The sequence below is a fragment of the Theropithecus gelada genome, chromosome 7b (genome assembly GCF_003255815.1).
Source record: "Theropithecus gelada isolate Dixy chromosome 7b, Tgel_1.0, whole genome shotgun sequence".
Lineage (NCBI taxonomy): Eukaryota > Metazoa > Chordata > Mammalia > Primates > Cercopithecidae > Theropithecus > Theropithecus gelada.
In genome coordinates, this window is record NC_037675.1 from 12911030 (window position 1) to 12923258 (window position 12229).

Genomic DNA, 12229 nt, shown 5'->3' on the forward strand with positions numbered 1-12229 from the left:
ATGACATTTTAAGAAAATAAATATTATAACTGCATGTTTTCTAGACACTGTGTAAGAGTGCAAATCCGCAGTGGCAGGAACAGTTTGACTTTCACTACTTCTCTGACAGGATGGGCATTTTGGACATTGAAGTGTGGGGAAAGGACAGCAAAAAGCATGAGGAGCGTCTGGGCACGTGAGTCCCCTCTGCTTTCCAGTGGCGGGAGCATGTTTCTGCATGGGGCTGGTTCTGAGAGGTGATCTCTGTGTGTTAGGGCTGAGGGCACTACCTTGCATCCCTCACCCCAGAGTGCCAGCAGTGAGCTGGATGGCCAGTCCTAACTGGGGGAAAGATTGCTTTTCATTTTTGTTTGTTTAATTGGGAAATGTCATTCAGTATTGATTAAAATAATGTGTGTAAGGAATTGTCTAAGGAAAATTAAGCTGCTATCTCAGACTATTCAAAACATTTTATATAAATTTCCAATATACCCTATAATTTTAGTTTTGCTACCTAGTGAAATGTTATATAATTTAGTAAAGATCTAAGGCTAGGTGTTCCCATGATGGAAGCATTTCACTGTCCTTGATGTACTTTATAGCACAGCAAGGAATGGGGTTTGAGGCCAAATCTATTTTATTTTATTTCTTTACTTTTGGACCCTCTCAATTGAGATCCTCACATGTGTAATGAACAATAATATCAATATTATTGCTTCTTCCTAGGGTTGTAGTGAAAAATAGAATGAAATGAAGCAGCATAGGTGCTGTAACCAGCATACAGTAAGCAAAAAAGGGATGCTGGCAGAAGCACAGATCATCTTTGAGCTTCAGAAAAGCCCTTTGAGTTACTGGTATCATGCTAATTCTATAAATGATGAAATGCAGCTTCAGAAGTTTACACATTACTTGGCCTTGGACTTAGTCATGAGCTCCAGAGTCAGGATTTTGTGTTTTCAAAGACCAAGTAGTTTTCTCCATCAAATCACTTGCCTTGCGTTCATTCTGTATACATATTATTTGTACGCAGATCTTAAATTTAGAACACAGATGTTGAAAGGGATCCCAACCACTATGGTGTGTCTTTCTCGAAGCTGGATCTTGGGTTCAAGGAGATGCCTTAGGGTCACCCCTTGAGGAATGGGAGGGCCTCCTTGCATCTCTCCTCTGTGGCCAGAGCATCTCAGCTTTTGCCTGTGCTCTATATTGGGATTCCATTTGAAGAAAGGGTTTTGTTGCTGAAAACTAAAGATTGAAAACCATTTATCTAGTAAAAACCCCTTCATTTTACAAACAAGGAAATGCGGAGGCCCAAGGAGGTGAAATGTTTTTTTCATCAGTAAGGTGTTTAGAGGCATAAACAGGTTCAGACCCAGCTAACCCAATACCTGTGCAGGGCTTTCTCTCAGTCAAATGCTTAGCACAGATTCTGACTGCTTGTTGTCATTGGCTCATCCCACCTCAGAATCCTGAGATAGATGTGTGAGGGGTTCAGTACCTGTGGAATGTTGCTCCAGTGTCTCTCAATATGGGTACCCTGTTGCATGGGACTGTCTGGCATGTTGCAGTATGTTTAGCAAACCTGGCTCTCACCTGATACCAGTAACTTCCCTTGATTATTGTGTGAAAAATGTACAAGCATATGTGTGCACACACATGCACACCCAGCACCCCTTTGTTCCATAACATGTATGCAAACACCCCTAGAGGACCAGCACTGCGCCCACTTAAGACTTCTGACCTCACCCTCCACATCTCTGGTTGCATTACTTTTTTTTTTTTCCCCATCAATATTTTAATGCACTTAGGTTTCAAAATAATGGCACTCACACGTATACAGAACTAAGCATAAGAGTAAAAAAAAAACCACAGACAAATCTGCAGTATTTTCTTTTGAGAATAATTGTTTTAAAGCTACTTTTTTTTTTTTTTTTTCACCATCTGCACATCCCCAATTCTATGCTTATCTTTCAGAATGCAATCATTTCTTCCATGGCCATCTCCCAGCCAGGTTTGCATTTAGGAGCAAACCCACTTCCTGTGGTCCAGTCTTTTACAGACATGGCCTGTCGGATGACTTCTGTGACCTTGTCTCTCTCTTCTCCACTCACACAGGGTAACTGAGATAGCTCAGGCTCAGGTACTTCTCAGTATCTCTGAAGTTGTCACTGCTCTGATATACCAGGACCCTGCCAATACGGATGGTAGTAGGATTCGAAATTTTGTGCTAGCCCAAAGAGCAAAGATCACTTACACAAATGTAGAGAACTCTGTGTCCCAAAGTGTTATCTGAACAGCGGGAACAGGGTCCTTCTGTGATGAATGGCCAGCATGTTGTTTTAGTAGGTGCAAAGAATAATGCCGCTGCATTTCACAAGTCATTGTACTATCATGCTTCCTTCACATAATAGGAAATGCTTTTCCAAATGAGTGTTGGGTTGCTCACAGAGACAATAAAAGTAATTTAAGATGTCCCTTGTAATCCATGTTTTGTCATTTGGGTGTTCATTTATTATTTTAGCTATTTCCTGTTTGTAACTGAGACATATACCTGTCTTGATGGTCATTCTGTTCTTCCTCTTCATGAATTTTAAATAATTTTTTTTTTTTTTGGTATCCTTTTCCTTTTTCCTCTCCTGTAGTACAAAAGATAACAAAAGTATCTCTTGGGAGCTGGTGCTACTGCTTTACCCTGCAGCGAACTTGCAGGTGGGGGAAATCTATGATAAAATATCGACTGCTTCTCAGACTGAAAGATTGTGCTAGCATATATACATCACTGACGTGCTACTTATGGTTCCTTCTTCCTGGCTATTGTTTAAATATTTCAAGGTGTTTTTTTTTTTTTTTTTTTAAACATATTTGCTTTTCTTTGTGATCTTCATTCTAAGACCCAGCTATTTTATTTTCCAACTGTTGGGAAAAACCTTTTTGCATCAGGAGGCTCTCTGCTGTGCAAATGTATCTTAACTGTCTCCTCTCCACAGCCTGTCTCATGCTTTGTTTTTGGATAAAACCTTGATATTCATAACTGAACATTACAATTAAAAATCTAGATGGACTCTGGGAAAATTCTCTTCAGGGAAGCTGTGTAGGCAGTTCAGTGGGAGGGAAGGAACATTAGCTCTGGGGTCACACATCCTGAGCTTGCTGATCATCACTTTGTCTGCTCACTGTGGAACTTGGATGGTGGATTCCCTGTGGAGTCTGGCTCTGTATCTATATAATGGGCTCACTGGCCAACTGGCAGGGTCATCATGGCTAACAGTAACAACATCTACTTGACATTGTTTATTCCCTTGCGCACTCTGCTGGTAGGTATTACTTATTAATTTTGAGATTTTTCTGCATGTAAACTGTAGGTCCTCACACCTTGGCAACTCAAATTATGCAATTTAAGAAAATAAAGTATGACTGGTAAAATTCAATGTATTTTTTTTCCTCCAAAACAGCATAGAATTTTTTGATATTTTTTGGTAAAAGTGAGCAGTGACCATCATCAAGGACATGGTAGGAGGGACATCCATTGATGGAAGGGTTGGGCAGTGTAGGTGAGCCTGAACAATACTGAAGTTTTATAACCATGTATGACAAGGCTGGGGTAGTGGTTGCTTATGTGTAGAGAAATCACAATGGCATGGGTAGGTTGTTAGCTTGGTGATGGTTACAATGTGGACCTGCCCATTAGGCCCCTCCTCCAGGCTCTCCTGAGTCATGTGGAACTTGCTGACTTCCCCTTTTTCCATAATCCACCTACCTTCAGGTTCCGCCTGAGCCACAAGTAACTCCTAAAAACACTGGGGTTGGTGAGATGAAGGTGCTCAGGTAAGAGCCATCATCCCCTGAAACTGTGTTGCCTGCCAACTCCAGTGTTTGTTCACGGGCAAAACCAGCAAAAAAGCATCTGATCTTAGATAGAAACAGTGAGCTTTTAGGGGAGAGTAAGACATAAAGCTGAGTTTAACTGGCTCCAACTTTTAAACAAAATGTCCAGAGTATGAATATAGAGTAATATAGATTATTCCATTTTGAGCCATTTCAAAGTAATCATACCAATTTCTTAAAGTATATTTTATATTTCAAGGGGATTCTACAGATTAACTCATTATAGAATTTTCTAGACTTAATTTAGTTTGGAAAGGTTGAGAATGGGAACCCACAAGCCAATTCGGACTAGCCTGCCTCAGAGTCCCTCCTCAGTCCCAGATGGTGCTGGATAAGCGGCTCTGACATTCTACCAGTTTATTAGTGGCTCTGAGGCAGTGAAAAATCTGGGCTGGAGTATTTCTCTGGACAAATTGCACCCCATGTCGTTGATCTGCTTTTACAGCCAGGCTTGACACATTCACCATTTTCCTCCTGTTCCCTGGCTTCCTTAGCCGCTGAGATTTACAGCTTTTAAAACTCTAGCACTCTTTTTTGCCCCTTGCCTTTAAGTTAAAAGCTGACCAGTCTGTAATATAAAACATAGAATTATGGTAATGAATAAGAGGTTAAAAGCTATCATGGCAAGTAAAACTTGAGCAGGTTTGTCTGACTGATATGGTAAAATTATGTGTTGAATTAAAACATTAAAATGCTGTGGGATTAATGGAGAAAGACAAGAATGGGAGGTCAGAAACAATGCTAAATCAGCACATTAACTGCCTGTGGGTTAGAGGGGGTGGCTTTAATATATGCCTATTGTAGGAAAGCGAAAAAAAAGGAATTTAGTCTCTTTTCTTCAGGTGAGTAGAACAACGGCATTTTAAATCTGAGAGGCACCTAGTAAATACATTTATTTCAATTCCTTTCCTACATAGGGGAAGAAACAGAGGCTGCAGAAGATTTAGTTATTTCACAAAAAAACACTGTAATTTGGAGTTTTTGACTTCATGAGTTTTGTGACAGTGCTGACATTCATTCTTTCGTGCATTCAATTTATTCAAATCCAGAGCACATCGTATGTTGGGCAGAAGGCAAAATACTTGAGGATTCAGTGGACAATGATACAGAAAAGGCTGCTGTCCTTGGGCTACTACAAGTAAGCAGGCGGTGGCAGTAGGTGGAATGAGGACTGCAGGTCCTGGCATCATGGATGCCAATTTGGGCTTAGAATGAAAGAGGAGGCTTCCTTGAAGAACAGCGGTCTAAGCTGAGACTTGTAGGAATAGTGGTAGTTAACAAGGAGACAGAAAGAAGAGCTTTCCAGGAAGACAGCATAACATAGGCAAAGGCCTGGAGAGGGGAGAGAGCACATTCCCTCCGAGAACCTTGATGGAGTGGAAAGATCAATGGTGTCACATGATAAGGCTAGAGAAGAGGGCAGGGGTGAAGGCACAAAGCCGTTGGATTCCATCTCTTGCAGATGAACAATGGGTGGTCCTTCTTAGACACTAACACAGCAGCGACTTGGCTATTTTGATTTCTATAATGTAAATCTTGTTGCAATGGAGCTCCTATTAATTACATTTTTAAAAAGCTGACGTTGGAATAAAATCTTCCTGGTTACCTAAGGGCCCGGTGTGTTGTACCTTCTGAATGACTGTCCAAAGACATTTAGTCCCCTTGTGTGTGAAGTCGTATGTGATGCCACTGGAGCAGACCTAACTGGTTCATGCTCATTAATTGAATTCCTTATATAGATGCTCTGAGTGTGTATTTTCCATATTGTTTCTATCAGACAGAAGGGAACAATTTTTATAGGTTTTATTGCTTTATCCATTTTTATTAACTAACAGATCATTGGATATTTTGACCAGAGTTTCTTGGGCTGTCGTGAGTTAAAAAAATTTACATTAAAAAAAAAAAAAAAAAAAAAAGACGTGTAATTCACCACCACTAAATTACAAGTGTTTCAGTAGTTCAGGGGTCAGCAAACCAGGGCTTATAGGTGAAATCCATATGGCTGCCTGTTTTTGTAAATAAAGTTTTTTTGGAAAAAACTTTGTTTACATTGTCTATTACTGCTTTTATGGTACAAGGGCTGATTTTAGTAGTTGCTAGACAAAACTTATAGCCCACAAACCAAAAATACTTATTAGCCCCTCACACCTGCCCATAACAGGGAAAGGCTAATCCTGTACCCTGCCAATAAGATGTAGCCAAAGAGAGGACAGAAAAGAGCAAGATTTACGGGTCTTCAGCAGTGACTAGAAAGACATAAGAGCCCAACCAAATTATTTAGTTTTTTTTTCAGAGAAGAATCCAGTACAATAATGAAAAAGAAGAAGCCTAGTTTCTTCTTTGGAGATTTTTCGTATTGCAGATGTCTTTGATGAATGTATTATAGAATGTTTACATCTTAAAGACTTTAGTCTTTGAACTTAAGAAAAAATGCAAAAAGCCATTTTGGTCATTTGATATTTCTCTTTTGGAAGGTTGGATGAGTATTATGGTTAACAGGATTTGCAATTTGAAGGGAAAAAAGTCTTTTTGTTAAGAAAATATTCTGCTGCTTTTCTGATAATGCAGTAACCTCTTACTAGGTTGGGGTTAATGAAAATAATTCTCTCAGTCTCTGGCTAATGTCCAGAGCTTCTGGTTCTCCTTCAAACTTTATGACAAAACTGGAGCAGTGTAAGCTGGAGTTGAAATAGGTTAACCATGAGGCCTGAAGAAGGTTTTGTATGAAATACATTTTTTCTGTCTCCCATCTTTCCTCCTCCTTCTAGAATGTGGAAATAAATGGGGACACGACGTGGGTAGAAGAGTTGCAGAATGTTTATAAAAAGTCATTGTTAAAGGGGGCTACTATGGTAGCTTTAAATTAATTCTTAACATACCGGTTCATGTGGTGGGTCAGGACCTCTAAGAGGCTGGGTCATAACCCATGTCCAGAAAGACTAAGTTTTAATTTTGATTGACATGATGCTAATATCATGATGCTAATATATCAGTTTAGCTTGTTTCTTCTAGTCACTGAGAAAGTACAAGTAAATATTTGGCTGGATTCACTCGTTAGTTATCAAAGAATGTAGAATCCATTAAGCTGATGCCTAAATCTTCGACCTGTTGCTTATAGGACTCTAATATCTAAACTAGAAATGGCTATTTTTCATGAAAGTGTTCATTCTAGTGAAGGGACTAATTTTTTTTAATCACATAAGTGGAAAACATTCGCAGTAGACAGAAATGAGTGAAAAGCTTGTGAAAATGTGTAATTTTGAGAAGAAACCCAATATTTAATTTGCATTTCATCTGGTATGTGGTTCAGCTTTTACTTAAAATTGATAAACTGCTCTGTTCCAATAAGTTGAGCACTTAAACAGTCACTAGGAAAATTTTCAGTTATTCCAATTGTGGTAATACTGCTCACGGCGTTATTAGATTACTCTAGAATTAATATCAGGTTCATTTTGAATTATCCAAGAAAAATTTTATTAGAGCTTACTTATATATTATTTCTGACCCTCAAATATTATTAGCTGTCAGAGCACTTGTATCTAAATAAATGTTGGCTGCTCAAAGAACCAACAAAACTACCATCCCAACAAAGAAGGCAAACGTTTAAAGGACAAAACTAAATTGCCATTATTAATGGTATTAAAAAGAATGTGCCATCAATAGGCTATTGTTAATTTGTAACAGTGTGATTAGCAGAGAAAATTTCTACAAATTTGGATTATTTACCTTTCTGTAAGAAAGAGCTTTATTAAATGAAAGTGTATGTAACAGTGTAAAATAATGCTTAGCAAACTATTCCTAAATAGAAATATTATTGCAATATTGGTTAGGAATTTGTGGGGACCTACTTTTCTAGAAATAAATGGTCTAAAGCACTTGACATTTCTTTCTTTCCAAGCAAATTTGATTTCCCACTTACATCATGCTTATGAAATAAAAATGTTTAATATGTATTTTTTATAGATAGTAATGCAATTTAACTTTAAAAGCTTCCCTATTGATACAGAGAAATTGTTTTGATTCAAATCAGAGGGTTATTTAAAAACATTTTTTGTAATCTGTCTCCTATAGAAATATTTGATGAATTTATTACATGCAAAAACTCTAATGGCCACTCCCTCCTGTAATTGGGGTCACTTTTGATAAATAGGAAATAAATAGGAAATAAATGCCCACCTAAATTAATTATATGGACACATATTGATATGTAAAATATTTTAAAATATTGTAATAAAGTCTAGTAGAGTCTTTTAATGTCATATTTATTTGGAAACATGATTGCAACCTTTCCCTCAAATTTCTTAAAGTGGAAGTTTTCGTCCACATAGCCATATGGCTCAAAATTGCCATCGCTTTATATAGTATGTAAGTTTACCTATTTGTAATTAACTGCAAATGTACAAAGTCCATTGACGGCTTAGGAAAAGAATCTATCTTTATTGTTCATTCTGGGGAGCAGTGCTTCCATCCTTTTCTGAAGTCTTGAATATTCATCTTATTCTATAATTATGGAGGGTAAAGGAGAATGTAAAAAATAAAAATGATGTCTGGGAATACCATACCCCACTTTACTCCACCCCACCTACTTCACCCACCTGCATACATAAACAGAGCAGGTGTGGTCCAGGCAAACCCAGAGTTGTCAGTGTTAAGGCAAATAAATGGCGTAGCACCTCAGTCCCCTTTTTTGGTGTTTGCTTCTGTATTTAAATGTGTTTGAGGTTTTCAACATCCCCAGAACATTGGCTGTTAAGAGGCGGAAAACATGCAATTTATAGCAGATGGGTACAGCCTTTCCTGGCAGTGCTGCTGAAATGGGATCAATCAACAGCACTTCATGCTTCATTTGTCTGAAAGAAACCCACCTGGGGAAACCCTGTGGCACTGTGCCTATTAGGAAAACACCTTAACGTGTTGTTTAAGATAAAAATTCGCCAGTTGGCATTAATCAGGAAGAAAATGGTTTCTCCATTAACCCTCTCCCACTTGCCTTTCTCTTATCTTTCTTTTTTTTTTCCTTCATGTTTTGAACCATGATCCTTTATTCTCTTTAATCATAGAAGACACAGCCCAGGGAAGCCATACAACATGCTTACTCATAAGGCTTAAACTTTCAAACTTTTTCTCCCTAATTTTTGATCTTATCTTTCTACAAACCTTATTTGGCAAAGATCCTAATCCTGTTTTCATTTTCCATCTGCCAATGCTGCCTTCTTTTTGATTTTCTGGACCTCTTCCTCTCCTTAGTTTTAGGATGTGTTAGTCTGGGAGTGAGCATTACGAATTGGGGCAACCTTCGCTGTTCAATAAACGTAAGACCAGACAGAGTGAGTTTTGGGGGATGATGAAATCAAAGCCAGGTGCTTTGGAGGTACCACAATGGCCTTGAATTAATAACTTTTCTTTCTCTGATTCCTGAAACTTTTCTAGGTGTAAAGTGGATATCTCGGCACTCCCTCTGAAGCAAGCCAACTGCCTGGAGCTGCCACTGGACAGCTGTCTGGGGGCTCTCCTTATGTTGGTCACACTTACACCCTGTGCGGGGGTCTCCATCTCTGATCTGTGTGTCTGCCCCTTAGCAGACCCCAGCGAAAGAAAGCAGATTACCCAGCGATATGTGAGTGTTTTGCCTTATTGTACACTCGCCCTTCTCCCTTCTCTTTTAAAACAAAGTCTTTATTGAAACAAAGTCCCTGAATTGAAAAACTACATCAAAAGAAATCTTTGTCCCAAGTTTCATTGTACATCATAAAACAAGACATCAGACTTAGGGGTTAATGCATTAGTGAAAAGGTGACAGTAGAATTAAGAGTTGGTTTTGCTATTTGAAAAGGCAAAAAGATATTCTGAATTTTTAGCTTTTAGCAAGTCTTTAGGGAATGTTGAAATCCCCAGGGAAGCAGACTCCTGCTTAGCCTGTCTGTGTGTGTAAATAGGACTTTTAATATAAGTTCACAAATAACTTTACCAGCCATTAATGTTTGCAATGTTATGGATACCTTTGCAGAACTTCTTAGGATCAAGTGAGAACCTGCTCGTGCCTTGTAAAGCAATGACACTAGCTGGACACGAAGGACTGCTGTTCTGAACTACTCTGGATAAGAGCAGTGTGTGCTTTCTCCCTAAGTAGTTACAGTGTGCTTAACAGTCCACTCAGCATTTTTAAATGAAATGGCTGTGTCCTCTTCATTTATTTTTTGTACTCTGGCTTTCTAGGTGCCTTTATTTGCATTCTGCTTTTATCCTATCTTCTTTATAAATCAATATGTTTATTTTAGTGCCACACAGGGAAGGCATGTTTTAGGAAAGTGGCCTGAAAATGAAGCAAAGATGAATCCCTATTCAATGGTACTATCATTCTCAGCATAAACTTTAGTGTCACCAGGATCCTTCACTGTGTAGATGTATTGATTAATTGAATAATTCTTTATCTTTGGGAGTACAAGACCTAGCCACCTAGCTCATTGTCAATGCAGATTGTGCATGTGAGCTTGGCATACTGTGAAGAAGGTTTGACACAACTCACTATTAACATTCTCTCTGATTAGGTAAGCAAATGAAAATATAATGGTGAAGGATACAACTTTTCCCCAAGCTTTCCAATGGATAAGTTGACACATTTACCAAATTCATGAGGAGTTTTGTGTATTTATAAAGTAACATTAGATACCATCTACATGTAGGTGTAAAGTGGATAAAGTAATGCCTGCTTTGAATAATGCTTTAGGATTTGAGGAGTAGTAATCGAAAAGAGGTTTGAAGAGGCTATGATCAAAATAGAAATACTGAGTGCTTCTTCAGCTAGCAAGCTGGCCAGCATGTTAGAGGGAACAAATGCTGTTTCAAAGCACAAGTTACAGCCCCCGGATTTGTTTTTCAGGTTGTAAGAACAGATCATCTTTAAAGGCATTTCCACTTCTAAATTGTAAAAGCACTTCATTTCAAATGTGTTCTCTTAGTTTAAAAACTAATTGCTTTGTTTGTTTGTTTAGGTTGAAAATAGAGAGGAGAAACAACTTTCAAATGTTTTTAGGAATGATGCATATTAAGTTAGGCAAACTGTTATTAAGCTTGTGTTATTCTATCTGAAATGCCTAAATAACAAGTATTTTAATAGCCTTTCGTAAATCCTTGGGATCTGTTTATCACAGGTTTTTAGCTATCTAATGATGACAAATAGCATATCCAACGGTTTTAAGGCAGTGTCTTTTTCAGTAGGTGTGTTCTGGAGGCATGAGAAGAGAGTTTATCTGCTGGCCTCTTTCATGCATGATTTAAGGATGCCATGTATATAAACATCCAAATATTGCTATATGTGCTTAAGAATGAGCAGCAGATGTAGATTCAGACTTTGGCTCGTACAAACTCAAGGCTAAAGTAAATATGAATCTAGGGTGATACTAGATGCTTAATCTCTAATTGAATGAGCTAGCTAAAACATAGACCAGAAAATTTACTCTGTTTCCACCCCAACTCTCTTTCCAGTGGTAATAAATATCTGTGATGGGTCCAAGTTTAGTCCTCTGGTATCCATAAAGTTTGTACTAACGAGGTCAGAATAATGTTGTGTTTCAGAGTGATTTAAAAGTTGCATTAATGAGAAAGAAGGGGGGAAAAAGAGTATCAGTATAATTCTACCCACACATTTTCCCGGTGGGGTATCTATGCTATCACCAGGGGGCAATGTTAAAAGTAGATTATATGTGCTTCTAATTGGTTTATTTTAAATGTGTAGTTAATTAATTCTCAGCCACTTTTCTTTTAATTTGGCTGCTATAAGCGCCTGACTGTCCTGTTAACTTACATAAAACATTTTGGGGGATTTTTTTTTTTTAAGATTTCATGAGAGAAAGGAAGATAAATCTAGGATGCACTTCCTATGGGACTTTATGACATTAAATAGTATGTTAAAAAGCTGTTTTCACTTGTTATCACCTTTTCAACCCTCAGTGCTTACGGAACTCCCTGAAAGATATGAAAGACGTCGGCATTTTACAAGTGAAGGTTTTAAAGGCAGCAGATCTCTTAGCGGCAGATTTCTCAGGTACAGGACACTCTCGTTTTCTAATTTATCTTTATTTCCTGCTTTGAAGCAATCTCCTAGCAAAGCAAAATGCTTAATAAGTAGAAGTATGAATATAACATTCATGCACCTTCAGATAGAGTCATAGAAAAAAGAGGCAGACTTGAGCAATTTCTTTCACATAATGCACCTTTTTTACACATTTCTTTCAAATGCTTTTATGCTGATTCAGCAATATTCAGATCTATTGAGCTTCAAAAATATTTGTGGATTATGAGTCACGACTTCTTTATTTGTTAAATTAAGTTGTTGGTCAAGCTTTTCTGTGTAACCTCAAATGAC

The 12229-nt window shown here is 38.0% G+C and overlaps 1 protein-coding gene across 3 annotated transcripts in view; it reads left to right on the plus strand.

Moving 5' to 3' along the window:
• The window catches only part of MCTP2 (multiple C2 and transmembrane domain containing 2), a 196192-nt gene that overhangs the window by 61766 nt on the left and 122197 nt on the right, over nucleotides 1-12229 (plus strand). For 2 of the 3 annotated variants that reach the window (XM_025391701.1, XM_025391702.1), the window contains exons 9-11: nucleotides 45-175; nucleotides 9295-9481; nucleotides 11815-11908. In XM_025391701.1, the coding sequence (XP_025247486.1) occupies nucleotides 45-175; nucleotides 9295-9481; nucleotides 11815-11908 (412 nt within the window). The remainder of the gene's footprint in view (nucleotides 1-44; nucleotides 176-9294; nucleotides 9482-11814; nucleotides 11909-12229) is intronic. The other variant, XM_025391703.1, reaches the window with a different exon arrangement.